Source organism: Sceloporus occidentalis, unplaced genomic scaffold (assembly GCF_023333645.1).
Source record: "Sceloporus occidentalis isolate IW3139 unplaced genomic scaffold, rSceOcc1.0.p SCAF_8, whole genome shotgun sequence".
Classification (NCBI taxonomy): domain Eukaryota; kingdom Metazoa; phylum Chordata; class Lepidosauria; order Squamata; family Phrynosomatidae; genus Sceloporus; species Sceloporus occidentalis.
Window position 1 is genome coordinate 15563060 of NW_028316988.1, and position 18861 is coordinate 15581920.

At 45.2% G+C, this 18861-nt stretch overlaps 1 protein-coding gene across 1 annotated transcript in view; it reads right to left on the reverse strand.

Moving 5' to 3' along the window:
- LOC149308018 (protein Niban 2-like) overlaps positions 1 to 17996 on the reverse strand; it is a 51420-nt gene extending 33424 nt beyond the window's left edge. Inside the window, exon 1 of the mRNA XM_089534913.1 lies at positions 17743 to 17996. Within this exon, the coding sequence (XP_089391039.1) occupies positions 17743 to 17797 (55 nt within the window). The 5' untranslated portion in view covers positions 17798 to 17996. The remainder of the gene's footprint in view (positions 1 to 17742) is intronic.
- Positions 17997 to 18861: the final 865 nt, after the last annotated feature.

Consider the following 18861-nt stretch of genomic DNA (forward strand, 5'->3'; position numbering starts at 1 on the left):
CCGAGAAAGAGGACGGACCAAGCATTTGCAAAATATGCACCCAGCCAAGTCTCCAACCGTCAATTCCGCCTCCCATTTCTGTAGACGAAAGCCACTACTCTCCATCAGTTTACACACACTGCCGGCTTTATGAATAGATGGAAGCAGATTGCCATCTCAGAGCAAACACGACCCAACAAAAGCTGCCAAGCCCTTTTACTTATTTTACACACACACAGAGCTCCGGAGATGGTGCCGCTTATGACGCGGCCGTTGCACCAATTCCCATAAAAAGAACTGAGGGGGAAAAAAGAGACCAAGAATGGGAATTGCAATGAGGAGAAGATGTTAAAACCTTACTTAAAAACTTTTACTTGCTTCATATAATGTGGAGGGAGTTGATTAATCTATGCAAGTCCAATTTTCAAACAGACCACAAGTAAAGGGCACCTCCATTTAATTTGGACTCACAATGCTGTATTAGCAATTGAAGAGGATATTAAGGATGCTCCAAAGGGAAACAGCAACAAGTAATAGCTTTTGTTCATTGAATTATAAGCTTGTTTGTCCTTGACTACTTCGAAATCGGAACGTTTCGTAATGCGTAAATGTCAATTGGAGGCACCGTGAAAAAGGCAGGTGGCTTATGTCTTTCCCCTACCCCAACAATTCTTAAGAAAGAAAAATTATAATCCCCGTCTTGCAACCGGAACTAAGTCATGACCTTAAGTAGGTTATCCAAATAATTGTTGTACACATTTTCTTGTTTTGTATACTTCATCCTTCCCTTCTTCCGATGGCCTTGGGCAAAAGGAAAAGGTTACATGCATGGTTCTAATAGCCTGCTTCTACGTGGCCAAGAGAAATTTCACATCAATTTCTCAAACTTTCCTCTAGTTTCTACGATGAAACTATCTGTGTGTCTGTGTCTGTGTGTGTGTGTGTGTGTGTGTGTGTGTGTGACTTCAAGGAACTGCATCTGCACTGCAGAAATAATGCAGTTTGACACCACTTTTAGCTGCCGACACTCAATGCTATGTTGTTTGGTGGGGCACCAGAACTCTCGGCCGGAAAAGAAAATGCTTGTATTCCAAAAAAGATAATTTGGCCCATAAATATCTTGTGCCACATTTAACTGCAGAATGCATGAGCTTATTAGTGCTGTTTCACATGCAAAGGGGAAAAGAAAGGAAAACTAGGTGCAAAGCCCTTTGCCCCTGTCGGTTTTATGGCTGAGGTGGGCCAAAGTTCAACCCTGGTTATCTCCACGGTCCACCCTGCTTCTCCAGAAGATATGATCCTGGCCATTTCTCAGCCAAATGTCTAGCGTGGGGACCCCATCAAGACTCATTTTGAAGCAAGAAAATGGGATTCCCCACTGTCTTCTCACACAAGCAGATGAATGCCATGGGGCAACAAGACCAGATAAGGGCACCAGAACCAGTTTGACAGTGGCACAACCAGCCTGTCTTCCTCTCGGCTGACACACCCGTTGTGACTCACTGAGAAGAAATTGGGATAATGCCCAATGTCCCAACCCTAACCTCTCCATCGAAAACCTGTCTAAGCCATCTGTGGAGTAAGATAGAGGATCACTGTTGATCAAGGTGCCAATCGCATGCTTGACTGATGCTTGGTAGTCAGTTGGGAGTAAAACCCAAACTTGGAAGCAACAGGATACAAATACCCAGATACCTGCCATGAGTTTCTTTTCGCCACAGCAAAGGCAGAATTACACAAAGCAATTAATTCAGGATGGATAACTGTTCAGCTTTTGCAAACATAGACATGTGGATGACTTTGCCAGTTGGGTGTGTTTCGAGCCACAGACTAGCAGCTTGTAAGCATTTCAGTTTCTCTTACAGAGCATCTAACACAATTCGGTTATTTTAAAATAATGGGAAATGAAAGCTTGAAAATATTTTTTTTAAAGTATAAATTCCAAAGAGCAGACCTTGATGTTGCTTTTTATGTAAGGGATGCCATTTTGCTATGCCACTGCATTTAATGGGACTTAAGCATCCACGGATTTTGTTATTCACAGAGGGTCCTGGAACCAAACCCCAGCAGATAACAAGGACCCTTTGGGTCCTAGAAACTCTAATTCTTTTTTATGTAGCATTTCCTCACTCTGATCATTAACAATACAGCAGATCCTTTGTATCAGTGGGCTGGTGATTCACGGATTTGACCATTCATAGATCGCCGTGCTCCATATTATTCATTGACACATCCATGCACACTTTGCCACCATTCAATAATATGAGAAACGGCCATTATTATTATTATTATTAACCTTTATTTATGAAGCGCTGTAATTTTACACAGCGCTGTACATACAATCCACATTTCATGCCATCTGTGGAGGAAGAGACGGAACCAAACCCCAGCAGTTGGGAAGGATCCTCAATTGCAGAGTATTTCTTTCCACAACATCGGACACATGGCTGGCAGGCTTTCCCATGTACAAGACAACATTAACATTAGCCAGGAACAGTGAAAATTGAGCTCTCCAAAATGTCAATTCCAATCTATTTGGAGGAGGAGGAATAAAAATCAACATCTTCACCATCCACATTGTCTAAACCTCATGTTGCTTTTATTGGGTAACATGTTGCAAAGTGCTATCAGAAGTGATTTGGAATGAGGGAGTGTTTTACCCGCTGCATCCACATATCTATATTTTGGGAATGCTCTTCTACTTCTATGATGGCTTAGGGCCAATGCAGAAATAAACACACACAGCAAAAAATCCCACATCAAATTCGGAGAATTTGCGTAGCTCCTTGGAGACTCCAGCAGAGGAACGGACAAATGCAAACCGGACCATTCCTCTATGAGGGCTACACTGTCACTCCCAGCATGAATAGAAGTGGAGATTATGAACTATAGAGCAAGACAGCAAGTAGTCTTAAGACATCTCAGATGTTTATCCAAGTGCCTGCCAATTGGGCATCACAGAATTTGAATCCAGGATCTCCTGTATATCAAGTGCAGAGTTTGGAAAAGTTCCCTTTGGGAACTACATAATTTTTTTGTTTCTCCAGCAGAAAATGTGGTCTGCCTCCAAGCTATGGCTGTTCCCACCCATTGTGCAAACCGAATATCCCGGTGCCAAAAGAACACACAATACGGCTGTCTCACAAGAAAACAACCCTGGAATTTCACACCGCTCAACTTGCCAGGGAATCACAAGCCAACAATCTTTACCACTGCGTTTCTTCGCCCTGTCTTCTCTTGCTTAAAGTAACATAGAAGCCGTTTAAAATTCTCCATGCAGCTTTCAAAGATTTGCATTTGAAAACAGGAGCAGGCATGCATGGTTTGTGCAAAAAATATAGCTACAGAAAGCTATAGAATGGAAGAGAAAGAGAGACAGATAGAGAGAAAGAGATACACATTGCGACAAAAGAGTTCATCACACGTGAATATTCCGGAAAAATTGTGTAGTTATGCGAAACAATTTCACACAATGTCGCACAACACCCACCATTAAAGTGGTCACAAAGAAGCACTAATGTGCATCTTTTTACTTTCGGGATTTCAATGACGATGCATTTCCGATATCACTTTACTTGTGCAATTGCGTGTGATAATCATTTGTGCAATTACATGCCATTTTCGCTTTATTTGCGGGATGCTTTAAATGCTCTTTAATCTTTCTTTAATGCCAAAATGAGCCCCAGTGTGATAAACTCCTAAGAGAAAAGAGATATCATTTGTTGTTGGGGAAAAGCAAACTTCCGGGTAAACGAAAAGCATGCTACATTTGGGGTCAGGCGTTTTACAAGTCGATTGGATCATGCACGTTTGTTAGAGTCACTGGACCAGACCCACTGGGGCCCTCTGCAAGCCTGCAACCATTTGCCAAGATTAAGGCGACTTCGGCACTGGAATGTTTGGCATTTCCTGCCAAACAGGATCCTTTGGGGGTATTTCCTGCAAGCATCCTATAGCATAGACGGCCAAGTTATGCAGCCCACCGCAGAGAAGGGACACACAGGAGGAGACTTCATTTGGAAGCAGAATCATTCTCCAAAAATTCTGATGCATTTAACATTAAAAGAACGTTTTAATTTGCCACTTCAGTCAAAAACTTCAAGGGGTCCAGCAATGCAGTGATATGACTGTAATGCACAGCATGCAGAGGCCCCAGAACTGCTTTTAAGGTGGGGTGAGTGACCAGGGTTCAATTCACCGCTCAGCCATAAAACCCTTTGGGTGACCTTGCAACAAGCGGTGCGGCTAGTATAAGTAAGGCAGTTTATCGCCATCTTACAGATTCCTGGGATTTGCAATTTTACAAGGTCTTTATCCTTCTCTGCCAAACAGTGCCGGTGCCTCTCCAAACTCCAAATCCCGGGATACTGTAGGATGGAACTGTGGCAGGTTAAGTGGTGTCAAACTGCATTATTTCTACAATGCAGATGCATCCTAATACAGCACAGTTTTGATGTGAAGTTGAAGGCTTTCATGGCTGGCATCCATAGATTTTTGTGGGTTTTTCGGGCTATGTGGCCATGTTCTAGAAGAGTTTATTCCTGACGTTTCGCCAGCATCTGTGGCTGGCATCTTCAGAGAATGCACCTTTTTGCTTTGCTGGGCTCTGTACCACTGAGCTGAGTAACCAGAGAGTCTCCAAAGGCCGCACATGCCATCTTTTCAGTCATCCCAGACCCTTAGGAGTGGCACACCTCACCATTTTTCCAAAACCAGAGTTGGCATTCCAGTCAGGTCAAGTTTTCAAACGTTGCTGTTTCTGCCTTTCTCACGTGAGCCTCTGAGTGATTCAAGAGACAACTATCCCTTCAGGAGGCCTCTGGGGGTGTGGTTTTCCATTTTAACACACATCCACACCCCAACTGCAATGGGGGAGAAGGGCACAGAGTTGCACAACAAACGCAAATTGCAAGCAGCCTGCCAGCCATAGTATTCCCGCCCCGGGATTTACCACACGCAAAGGCAAAAACTGGCTCAAAAAGCTTCTCCCTCAGGTCCGATATGGAAGTCACTTTTTACATACTGCAAAACCATATATGAAAATTCTTCCAAATACTTTGTGTTCCAATTCTTTGAAGGACGAAGGTTAATGGTGTATTGGAGAAAAACAAAAGACCTGCCCATGCTGGATCAAACCAGCCGGCACACTTAGGCCACCATTTTCTTCCAACATTGGCCACCGGTTGCTTCCGGGAACTTCTTCCTACTCCTGTTCTCCAACTAGACTTGACAGATTGGGAGCGATCCAGGGCCAACACTGAAAATCAAAAGATTTATAATCTCTGGACCCAAACCTTAGGCCGAGGGATGTCCCCTATTGATGTTACTGGGGGAACAAAATGGTGGATGAAGAATCCTCCATTGAGGTCACCGGGAGTGAGCTTTGGTGATGCCATCAAGCATGACAACCGCAGTTTCTCAGATCATGTAATTCAAATAACAAACCCAAGTCTTAAAAAATGAGAAGATATATGTCTGGTTTCAAATTAAGTATTTCAAACTGTATTAATATTGGAGTTGGGGGGGGGGGGGCAACACTTTCCCCAGCTCTCTTTTGTATGCAGTTTTTCAAAGCATTGGTCTCAACCCTAACCACTGAGATGCCAGCCAAAACTCTGAGACCAGGGAACTCTATTCCTAGCTGTGAGTAAATGCCAGGTATAACACCTTTGGTGGTGGTGGTTGCATGCCTTCAAATCATTTCTGACTTGTGGTGATCTTAAAGTGAACCTATCACAGGGTTTTCTGGGGCTGAGAGTGTGTGATTCACCCAAGGTCACCCAGTAGATTTCCATGGCTGAGCAGGGAATCAAACCCTGATCTCCAGGGTCTTAAGTCAATATTCAAACCACTACACCATGCTGGCTCTAACACCTCTGGTACTGAAGGGAATATATAGCCATCATGAGCCATAGCCACCGATAGCTTCCTCTTCCATGAATTTCTCCACTGTTGAAACCAACCAAGATGGCAGCCACCTCTCCAACTTTAATGGTTCCACCATTAAACTCCAGTAAGGGCTGTTCGACAGTGACCCTTGTGGTCTCTTCCAACTCTATGATTCTATGATTCTAGCTGTGTGCCAAAATCTGCTACCCAGGACACTTTCAAGTAGCCAAGTATTGGACTTGTTCATGGGAAAGGTCCCTCCAACACAAAAAAATAACATGGGGGAAAATGTCTGAACTCCAGTTATGCTAAAATTCAAACATAGCTTTCCATCTCGATCTTCCATCTCCATCAGGACATAGCTCCCAAGTCCATCATGCCCCTTCGAAGGTGGGGACAACATCCCATGTTCACAAAATTGTGAAACACAAAAGGAGAACTTTCAGATGAAGGCAGAACATTCCTGAGTCAGCGTCACCCGTAATGCATCATGGGTCAGCCAAGAAAACACGAATCTGCCCCTGTATGTTGCCCACAGACTTCCAGCAGGTCTCTTCCTGGTCCTTGTACTGAGCGATACCTCCCTGTCAGTCTCCGGACAGGTTCCAACTGTTTCCCAGCCCGCAAACATGCCAAAACATCCGGAAGCAAACAACCTGAGCCAAAGCAGAGGCCCATTATTTTCCAAGGTCTGGCAACGCCTTTGCACAAACCACACAAATCCTGAAGCGCTATCTGCAAGGGCTTAACCGTTACGCAGATTGCTCTTGTATCTCTCACCGAGAAGGGAGCCATTCATCTTTCGGAATTTCTCTCTCCACTGGGCATTTAAAAAAAAAGAAAGAAAACGACATCTATGCATTTCCTGCGCAAACAGGAAACCATGACAATTTTTTTTTCAATATCCTTGAAAACAAGGATGAGCGATTTCCCAGGGTTGAGGCTACATGTGTCCCTGCCAACCTACTGGGGGGCTTCAGTCTCCTACTGTTGCTGTAAAACTTGGCACGGCTGCCAAACCCCAGAGATTTCGGCTGGGAAACATAGCGCATACTTCGAGCCTGCCAACGAACCACAGCTGGGGCAGAAAGCAAAAAAATGAAGCAAGGGTGGAAACAAAACTGGTTCCTTCACATAGCGACCAGCTGAATGCAAGCAGAACGGGGCGTTGCAAGCAAAGCCAGAGCAAAGAAGAATGCTGGTTCTAGCATGGCACCCCTGCGGGCAATGTCAAAAGCGAGGAGCCTTCTAGCAGACCACAGCTATGCACAAATCTCCAGGAAGCGATTATCAAGGAAATGAAACTGCTTCTCTCCTGCAGGGTAAACAAACATCCATCACATATAACTAGCATAGGAGCAGCTTCACCCACACTGGCATCCTCCTGGCTCTTCCCATGTTGAGTTTGGCACCTGAAAATCAAGTTCAAAATGATAGTGTCTGTTTGTAAGCTTCTTGCATGGTGACCTTTGGAGAGCACCATTTGCCTCTTGGTGACCAGGCCCAGAAAGATGAGAAGAGATGCAATTCTCTCCATTTGTGTATATGCTTGCTTGTGTTTCTTTGAAACTATGATTGATTGCACTTTTATTCCACCTTCCTCCTTCAATGGGATCCAAGGCAGCTTACCATAATTTCAAGAAGGTCCAACTAAAGCACTGATTTACAAAAGTTAAAACGGAACTGAATGTCAACATTACACTTAGAACATATTTTAAATGCAGCTTCATATATAGACTCAATTAAGGAATCCTAGAATCATAGAGGGAGGTCAGAAGTATGAATTTGCAAGACCTAAGCCAGCGATTCCCGAACTTTGACCCTCCATGTGTTTTGGACTTAAAACTCCCAGAAGCTCCAAGAAGCCTGGCCAGCAATCAGGAATACTGGGAGCTGAAATCCAAAACATCTGGAGGACCAAAGTTTGAGAACCATTGAAAGCAAAGCAGTGGAGGGCAGGGGGTCTTGGAGATGTCTCATCGACAGAGTCACCATGAGTCAGGGGAGACTTGAGGTCAGTTTACAAGAACAACAATAATATTATATTCACCCATGAAACCCACTGGATGACCCTGGGCACATCACACTCTCTCAGCCTCAGGAGAAGGCAATGGCAAACCTCCTCTGAACAGATCTTGCCAAGAAAACCCCATGATAGGGTCACCTTAGGGTCACCATAAGTATCCACAGAGAAAGCTCTCTCTCAGATCCTCACCAACCATGCCAGCAAGGATAGTGGGACTGCAAGCACAGCACACAGAGCCATGGGAAACCTACTAGTGCAAAAATGGGACTCACGTGGCCCCGAAAAGCCTTCTGGAGGGAGACCTTCTTTCAAATTGAATTTGAACCTCAGGTTGAAAGAAATCCTTGAAATGCAACTCCATTCAGAACATGAAGTTCTGTCATAGCTGCCTCCATCCCAACTCCAAGAGAGCTAGGACTAGAGCTTGGGAAAGTTCCTTTCTTTTTGTAATGAGTGGCATTGAGGAAACTATATTCCAACCCCTCATTTTGACCTCTTTGGGGGAGAGGCCAGTCTGAAGAAGTGGCACATCAGCGCTTGTCATCCTATGGGTAATAGGTGTGCAAGTTGGAAACCAGGTGAGTTTTCATTCAGTCACATGCCTTGGTCTATCTTTGCACAGCATTGGCCCAAATCCATACTTCTCAAACAAGTCTGTGCTGCCAAAACCAGAGGCATACCGTGTCAGGTGAAGTTGTGGCAAGAGAGAGAACATCCTTGACATACCAGGTGGTATGGATACAGTTGCAGGGCTTGATTTTTTAAAATGGGCACACCCCTGGTATAAGGTAAGGAAGACCAAGATTGAACCAAGACCCTTTGATGATGGATAGGATGGATAGGTAGGGGTTAGGAAAGAATTTTGTTTCAGTCCAGCTTTCAAAGAAGACATATGCAGCCAGGCGAGTTGCTGTACTGTACATTTGTTCTATTTCTTTAGGACTTGGTCAAGACTAAGGTACTCTTTCACTTCAATTGCAACTTCAGTAGATATTCCACATTTGTGGCTTTTCTGTGGATCTCATTATTTCTGGATTTAATTAATATGTTCTCTCTCTTGGTCCTCTAGCATGACTTCCTGGTCAGTTTCCAATGGAAGGTGTCCTCTCAGGTTTTAAAAAATAGTATTCTTTTTATTTGCATTTAGGTCCTATGTCCCTAACCCCAGTGAATGTGGAGGGCCCATTGTCAAAGACAGTATGGAAGAGAGTCTTATCACTAATCCCTGATGCTGTGAATGGATGCAGTGCTGTTCTCTATGTACATGTGAACTTTGCTGTGGAATGGCACCAGATTTTAAACCTTGCATTGGATGGTCTTTTGGCCCTACCATTATTGTTAGGACTTTTGCCTCCGCACCCATCTACTTCTACCTGCCAACTGAGGATCACACTTCCTTCTCATGGCAAATCAGGCTTTGTGGCCCCAACAAAAGCTGCTGTCACAATAAATCTGTCCATCTCTCAGGTGTCACAAGACTTGGCCGGTTTTGCTGCAACAGGATTAAGGGCTTTATCCGACTGGAATGTCTGAAGAGGAGCACATCTGGAGGTCACATTCATTCCACACCCCACTGCTTTCTCTTCTAAAGAGAAAATGTTTTCCTTACTTTCAAGGGAGATATCTGCTTGGCTCTGGACAACTATACTTTAGGAGCAAAAGTTAGGCTTTGGAACTCCCTCTTAAGGGAAGTTCAGTTTCTCCTCTATCTGCCGTCTTTTTGCAAGCAGGCAAAGACTCTCTGCAGGATGTCAGCCTTAATTGATAAATGCAGAAGGATATGGGATTGTGTGCGCTATTTTTTCAGAATGCAGGGGGTTAGACTACATGACCCTTGTGGCACCTCCCAAGGCCCAAAGTACTTGGGGAGGACTCGAGAGAATCTGGGCAGGCAACCAGCAGTTTGCAGCTGCTGGCACAAGAAACCAACATCCGATGCCAGGCTGGAGAGGGCAGATCATCCAAAACCAGCAGGTGAGGGAAGAGCTGATCTGAAGCCACAAAGAGAAAAACAGCCCACCTCCTGAGCCATTCCCGAAAACAGACAAGGAAGGAAAGGAAAGAATGGGGCTGATTCTCCTCCTATCCAGACTGGAGGGCATGTGGGAGGGAGGAAAGAGTGCAAATAGTCTGGCATCTCAGCTCTCCTTGCCGGGGACAAAAGACAAAAGACAGAGTGTTTCTGGTGGAGAATTCCACTCCCCGCCAGCAGTGCTCACGGCAAACACAAAACAGGCAAGACCTAAAGGAAAAGGGGAGTCCCCTCTTGGAAGCGGAAACAACGATGGCGTGGCACCTTCTGAGACGCAAGCACACCCCTCTAGAGATGCCCTCAAGGAGGATCCAAAAATATGCAGGCAGCTATGTGGACCCATTATTAACAAACCCGTTTGAGACTTTTTTCAGTGCCATCACCTGCAGGTTTTTTGTAAAACCTATGGGTCTTAATTACCCCTTCAAGCCAACGCCGGCCCCCAGCTAAAACCTGGAAAGTTACTGTTGAGATAAAATAGATATGAAGAGATACTAGGGGTAGGATGGTATGCTGAGTCAGAGAACATGATTCCACCAATGCTCAGTTATGGTGGTGTGGGTTTTCCTTCTTTGGAGGTCCTTCAACAGATGTTGGGTGGACATCTTTCCAAAAGTGTTTCAATTGTATGTTCCTGAATTGAAGGAGGTTGGAAGAGATGGCCCTTGTGGCCCCTTTCAAGGCTCAAAGACTCCACAAATGTACCATATTAGAGTACTTCTCAGCCTTAGCTCCAGATGTTTTGGTCTTCAGCTCCCAAATAACTTCAACACTGGGCATGCTGGTTGGAGCATGGTGGAGTTGATGTTCAACAACTTTTGAAGGGTCCATGGTATTGGCATCATGGGAGACAATCAGGCATCATCTAGAACAGTGGTTCCCAAACTTTGGTACTCCAGAGGTTTTGGACTTCAGCTTCCAGAATTTCTGACTATTGGCCAAGCTGGTTGGGGCTTCTGGGAACTGAAGTCCATATCGCCTGGAGGACCAGAATTTGGGAATCACTACTCTAGATGTTTGGTGTGACAACTCCCATTAGGCATGGTCAGCATGGCAAGCGGTCAAGGATAGTCCAATAGTCTCTGGAGGATGCCTGTAGGCTTTCAGATGGGAGAAAGAGAAGAGAGGATATTGTGGAAACCACAACCTGATTTTTGAGGACTGGGGATCTCAGTGATGATGAATGTGCAAATGAGAGGAACCCTTAGGAAAGTAGGACTGAAGTTCAGAAGAAGGACAACTAAGATGAAGTGATGGAGTATCCCACTGACCTTGTCCCCATCCCCAAGGTTTATGTGAGGCTTCCAGGACCACACTTGATACAGATGGAGAAGATTTATTTCCCAGTGGGGTATCTTTTTAGCTGGAGGAGTCATCTTGTCTTCTCTTCTTCAGGAGGAAAAGATACAAGGGGACTGAATCTACTGTTTAAAACAATATAACCACCAGCAGTGAAAGAGCAGCTGGAGGAAACAGCTTTGGAGCAAAAAAGGGCAGAAGCAAGCAAGCACATGATTATCGAACTCTCTGCCCCTACACTAGATTCATTTTTTACACAGGAAAAAAAATTCCAATATCCCACAATTTGTCTAGAATTGCTGCTTGAATTCAGAATATTGTCTACCCCCAACATCCTGATGTGATTGTAATGGATCTGAAGGTCAGACTGGGACATGCAAATAAGGATTATGTTGAGATTTTAAGAAGAAGAAGTGCTTTCTGTCCAGGCACAGAAAAGCTGTTCTGCTCTATTTAGCATGGTTTTTAACCACAGCTGGTGTCTTCTGTCCATTTCTGGGCACCACATGTGAAGAACGATGCAAGCCCCTTGGAGAAGAGGCCAAGGAGAAGAAAAAGGAGTGGATGGCGGATATGGTGCAGATACCAAACATTACAAAAACAGAAGCCTAGAAGGAAACAGCCAAACACGATGAACCATTACTTCTTTTCAATGATAAGTTTATTTCCATTAGAGACGTAAATCTGCCATTGAGCCAAACTACTATGATGAAGGCTTAGTTTAACGTTATGGCTAAATGGTCAAACTATGGTTTGTGACTGGCTTGCAAACCAAGATCAGAACACATGGCCTGAAGTAAGTAGGCTTGCAAAGCATTGTCGGTGACAACCACAGTTCGGCACTCTGCTCAAACCAATAAACTTTGAATCCCATGATGTTGTGACTCCAGAGAAGATGAAAATAGGGGAGGCAGATGTGCAACTCTTGTTTGAAACTGAAACCACAATCGAGGTTCTGAACTACAGTTAGTACAAACCATGGTTTGGAGGGTTTTTCCTGACATGTTCAAATGAATAATCAGGACCAGTTCCAACATAAAGATGGATATGCAGTGAATATATCGCCCTTTCATGAAGAACTGTACCATCAGTGGTAGAACCTGAACCAAACCGTCACTCCATCAATGGTTTCAAAAATGTGTTATGCCAAACCCAGTTGGATACAAGGTGTTAACCAGTTTCATAGCCTATTTCCAGCATTCGCAGTGAAAAGCGACTGACTGCAGATGAGAAAGACCTCGACTTGATAAAATAAAGACCATTGGACTAAATTGGGAAAGTTTTGACCTCCACTAAGTTGGCTTTCTGTATTTTGTGTTGATCTTGCAGGAAAGATCAGTCTCTGAGAGATTCATTCCTTTCTCACCCTGCGATTTTCCTATCAACGTGAATTTCGCACCATGGCCCAACTTAATAAAATTAAAAGCAGAACCATTTCATCACATTCCTTCATTGGTATTTCTCCTTGGAAGAGGAAGCGTACTGCTGGAATCGGCTCGCTGGATACATAGCGGCAGACTGAAATCAACACAATATTAACATCCAAGTAGGTTAAAATAATTCAGGGAATGGAGGAAGATCAACTAAAAAAGCAACAGGCCCAATGCAAGCCAACCTCCAGAATAGGTGAAAATGCTCATCCTGAAGGGAGTGGTTTTCAATGAATGGTCCTCTTATCAATACAATCTCATTGACTGTGTAGACATAATGCCTCAGATAAGACATTTCAAGAAGGCAAAACAAACAAACTATGGTTTGCAAATCCATAGTGAAAGAACATTAACCATAGTCTGGTGTGACATCCAAGTTAACTAACTGTGGTTTGCAAAGAGCTAACAGGCTAAAACCATGGCTTCACAAGCAAAGGCACAACACAACATCTGAAGTGACAAACCAAAGTTACAGAGGTCTGGGAGCCACCGTGACATAGGATACATATGTTTTAATAAATAAATCATAGCAATGATGACACACACTGGCAATAGTTACTTTGGGCTCCCATTTCTGCAATGCCATTTAGACCAGCGATTCCCAAACTTTGGTCCTCTGGGTATTTTAGACTTCAGCTCCCAGAATGCTTGGCCAATGGTCAGGAATTCTGGCTGTTGAAGCCCCAAACATCTGGAGGACCAAAGTTTGGGAACTACTGATTGAGACTCTCAAGATGCCCAGCTTCCAATGAAGGATGAGTCAACCCTCTGCAAGGGGGAAGGGATCTGGAGGTTGCCGAAATAAAATGACTTGTCCTTTCCCACTAAGACAGCGACTCATCTGTTCCACTCAGTCACACTGAGGAGTAGTTTGAGTCATAAGAGGAGGAATGATCCTTCTGGTAATCCACCCAGCTGCAACAGACTGGTTGCTTGGCAGACGAAACACCCACCAAAACACAAAGGGCACCAGCTGGCTTAGGGTGTTTTGTGGAGTAAAGCAAGGCACTTTGAACATGCTCAGAGGCAAAATAAGAGCACACTCAAGTTGCACTGGGGACAGATGTTACAGCATTGAATGCATTTAATTCAAAGACATAGCTGTGTTAGTCTGGAAAAGCAGTATGCAAAGGGATTTTGTAGCACCTTTGAGACTAACAGAAGGAAGGAAGGTGGCAGCATGAGCTTTCATAGACTTTGGTCTACTTCCTCAGTTGCGTTTGGTCCTACATTTACATTTAATATACATTTGACACATTTAATATAGGGACATGTTTCAACTGGGAGGGAAGGAACCAGATGAGTAGACAGGGACGTAGCCAAGGGGGGTTCTTGGGGTCCGGACCCCCCCTTCCATTAGAAAAATGAATGGTGTGTGCTGCTGCGCCGCCACTGCACCCAAGCCCCATTATAATGGTGGCACTTAGTCTGGACCCCCCCTTCCTAAAATCCTAGCTACGTCCCTGGAGTAGAGCTTGGGGATTTCCATCAAAGACCACCCTTCCATCCTTCACTGCTCATTCGTTCAAGCCTTGCTGAGCTGCAATGACCCTCCACCGACTTCTGCTTCAACATTAAGAACGGGGAAGTCAGGCTGATGAAGGCAAGAGGTCAAGACAGAGCAATGGACAGGGTCCCCGGAGGCAGGGCCAATGACCGACTAACTGGGGAGGTGGAAGAGGGAGAAGGACAAAGCCCAGACAGCGTCAAACTGACCTTTCCTCCTCCCTTCTTATTAGGATCCATCAAGTATCTGCAGGCAACCATTAGCCAGCCCTCCCACTCCTGGATTCCCAGCCTGTAATTCAGCTGGGATGATGCCGTAAGGCAAAAGAGCCATTGTGTAGAAGCACAGTCCTGTCCATGGCTGGGCAGCGATGGGGGAAGGAGAGAGAGGCCCGTCCAACAAGGAGCCATACATCCAACTGCAGAAAGCGCCAAGATCTGTTTGCCAACAAAACCAGACTAGGAAAAGTAAACTCAACACCATTTGGAAACAGCACAGCAGCATCCTAGCAAAAGTGTGCGGGACTTTGGCCGGGCTCAAACTTTTCCTCCGGTGCAGCGTTTCCTGAGTTGAGGTATATCTCTGGGTACAACCCACTTTGCGAGACTTCTAGGAGAGTCACAAACCGGATAAAGCCAGAACCTTGGGGAGGCCATAAAACACAGCGACTTCGGAATTCCATCTGCTCCAGAACAGAGTCCCAAGAATTCCTGGCCTATGTCTCCAATCTCATCCTTCCCTCCAATTGGAGATACTGAATGCAAGACTCAGCTCCTTGGCATGTCACCCCTATTTCCCACTAGCTGCTTTCATGGTGGGAAAAGGGCAGAAAAAGAAATAATTGAGTAAGAAATGCAAGTTGGAAGGGGGACATAATCATTTTTAACCCTGCTTGGAGAAGTTTGAGCAATAGCACTTTACATCTCTATACCCCCTCATAGTGAACGAAGCACTCTCTATGCAGTTTGCAATGTTTTAGTCCATTTTAAGCTTGAAAAAGTTATTTTGGAAAGACAACAAACACCCAGAATCCTCAGCAATCCTTCAGAGACTCTGGGATTCATAGTCCCTCCATACGTAATGCAAGTCTACCTCACTTAAAGAAGGAGATGTGTTCCTGGACATTACAGCAGGTCCTTGGTATCTGCTGGGGTTTGGTTCCAGGACCCCCTGTGGATACCAAAATCCGTGGATGCTCAAGTCTCATTAACTACAATGGCATAATAAAATGGTGTCCCTTATATAAAGACTTGCTTTTTGGAATTCGTATTATTTTTTAATGTTTTCCAGCCATGGATGGTTGAATCCGTGGATAAGGAGGGTCAACTGTCATTCTTTCACAGAGGCAACAAAGTGTCATTTAATAAAAATGCACACACACAGCCGACTGTGTGAGAAACTAAACAGGACTCGGTAGCAAATTCATCGGCTAATTGCTGAAGTTTATTATGACTTTATTGGCTGCCAACGCAGAGAAATTTACCGTCACACCTTCCTGCTGCGCCACGTTCAGAAGTCCAAAAGAAATGCCACTCCCCAGTTTTACAACCAAAGGGCCTCCGCACAGATTCCTATGTTTCCCTGCAAGCCTTTAAAGAAACACAAACGGTGCCCGGCTGTACCTGGGGTTGGAGCCCTTCCACCTTTAACAGCCAGAAAGCCAGAATGAGGAGAACTCATTGGAGAAAAGCCAAGATAAAAAGATGCATTATAGAATTTAAATTAATAATAATAATAATCACCATTAATTATTATTAATGGCCAATATGAATAGTAATGCAGTGCTGGCATTATTAACTGGAGCGAACTCCTTTCTAGAGATCTTTAGATCCTTCAGTGCAATGCTATGGCCAACAAATGCCCAGAGCAGTGTTCTTCCTAGGAATCTCTAGGTCCTCCAACATGACTTTTTGGCGGACGCTGACCATAGAGTCGCGCCAGAGACATAAGAGTCACCATAGAAATCCCTAGAGAAAACATATTAACCAAATCCGTGCATAATCAAATCTGCAAAAAGATCAACGATGCAAATGTGGAGGGCCAACCGTATACATAAAAGAAGGCAAAGGGGGCATCCGCATCGCAGCATTAAAGCAGGTTGGCAGAACTTCAAACTGCCATGACTCTCTCTCACAGAAATCCTGGGAGGTGCAGTAGATGCACCAAAGTTGGATCCCTGACCAAACTACACATCCCAAGCTGCTGCACGATAGTTAAAAGTGGTGTCAAGCTGATTTAATTCTGCAATTTGGATGAACCCAAAGATGCAAGGAGGGAAATGGTCGGAATCGTGCCGCCTGAAAGATTATGGGTGCCAAGAGTCTGCTTTAAGTAGGTGTTGAAAGGCAGTGCCAAAGATGGAAAACTTGATCTCTCTTGCACAGACAAACACAGAGAGAGCTCTCTCCAACATTTCCTCCCTTCCCATGAAAGCACTTTCTGCCCAGACTTGCTTCTGCCATGGTTAAGCCCCTTCCTTCCCTGCCTCCTTCTTCCTTCTCTGCTCCAAAAGCAGAAAAAAGGAAGGCGAGGCGGAGGAGGGAAAAGGGGGGGTTGAGACTTTATTTAAGAAGAGTCTGCAACGTGGAGAAAGGAAAGAAGGAAGGGGTGGAGGAGAAATCCTCTCTGTTGCAACCATAGGAAACCTGGAAAGGTCCCATTAGAAACTGGAGAAGACTTTTTCTGTTTCCTTTGGCTTGGTTTCTTCAAATGAAATATCCTGCATACTTTTAAAAAGTCATCTCCGACTCTGCAGCATCCAGGATGGTGTGCAATGCTTAATAACGACAGCGATGATAAATAACAAATATTAATATTAATAATAATAATGAACTTCTGATATTATCACTGGCATCAGCGATGCCGCCCCGATTCCTAGATTCTTGGACCAAATCCGAACCACTAAGAGCCAAATAACTATAATATGTTGCTGATATTATCACTTATATCAGTGTTGCCGCCCTGATTCCTAAATTCTTGGACCAAGTCCGAACCACCAAGAGACAAATAATAATAATAATAATAATAATACATCTCTGATGTTATCAGTGCTGTCAATTATACCTCCAAGATCCCTGGGCAGAATCTGAGCTATCAAGGGACAAATAATAACAAATTCGATATTATTAATGGCATCTGTGATGCCACCCTGGTTCCAAGTCACACTCTCTCAGCCTCAGAGGAGGGCCAGGGCAAAGTAAAGAACCTTGCCAAGGAAATCCTATGGTAGGGTCAACCCAAGTCGAAAATGCAATGAATGCATCGTCTAGAGAGCCAACATGGCTTAGTGCTTTGAGCATTGGACTGGAACTCTAGAACCCAGGGTTCGACTCCTGACTCAGCCATAGAAACCCACTGGGGTGACATTGGCCAGGTCACACTCTCTCAGCCTCAGAGGATGATGGCCAGGGCCAAGTGCAGAAGAAGAGCCTTGCCAAGAAAACCCAAGGCTACAGAGCTGGCCAGGAGTCCAAAAAAAAAGGGCTTGGAGGCAGCCAAGCCCAGGAGAAGGAGGGAAGAGGCTCCAAAGCGGGTCGAGTTCGGATTCCCTGACCGTGCGGACGCAGGTGGGGCGCCTTACCTGCGATGAACTGCCGGCGGCTCTCGTCCAGGTGTGCTGAGATGACGTCTCCCATGATGGCTGCAGCAGGGAAGGAGCCAGATGGCGCTGGGAAAAAGACGAAGAGGCTGCCTAGGGACGAAGAGGAGGCGAGCCTGGCTCCATGGGCCACTGACCAAGAAGGAGAAGGTCGCCCAAGCCCTCCGCAAGGCTCCCCCGGAGCTCCAGCGACGCCTCCTTCCCTGTTCTTGCCCTTTCCTTTCTTCCTTCTTCTTCTCCTCCTCTTTGCCTTCTCCAGGACACGCCTTTCTCCTCCTCCTCCTCCTCCCTCTCTTTTTCTTAATTCGGACTCCCCTCCTTCTTTTTTAGTATCCACCCCCAGGAGATACCAAAGCAGAGGACAGGACTGGCCCAGAGGGAAGCATTGGGGGATACTGCCCCCAGGATTCCCCAATGTAGACCCCAAGGATTCCCTATGGCAAGTATGGTTCCTCTATGGGCAAGCATTCCCCCATGATTCTCTATGGGCAAGTATGGTTCCTCTAGTCTATGGACAAGCATTTCCCCATGGTTCCCTATGGGCAAGTATGGTTTCTCTATGGGCAAGTATTCCCCCATGGTTTCCTATGGGCAAGTATTCCCCCATGATTCCCTATGGGCAAGTATGGTTTCTCTATGGGCAAGCATTCCCCCATGATTCCCTATGGGCAAGTATGGTTTCTCTATGGGCAAGTATTCCCCCATGGTTTCCTATGGGCAAGTATTCCCCCATGATTCCCTATGGGCAAGTATGGTTTCTCTATGGGCAAGCATTCCCCCATGATTCCCTATGGGCAAGTATGGTTCCCTATGGGCAAGCGTTCACTCATGATTCCCTATGGGCAAGTATGGTTTCTCTATGGGCAAGCATTCCCCCATGATTCCCTATGGGCAAGTATGGTTTCTCTATGGGCAAGTATTCCCCCATGGTTTCCTATGGGCAAGTATTCCCCCATGATTCCCTATGGGCAAGTATGGTTTCTCTATGGGCAAGCATTCCCCCATGATTCCCTATGGGCAAGTATGGTTCCCTATGGGCAAGCGTTCACTCATGATTCCCTATGGGCAAGTATGGTTTCTCTATGGGCAAGCATTCCCCCA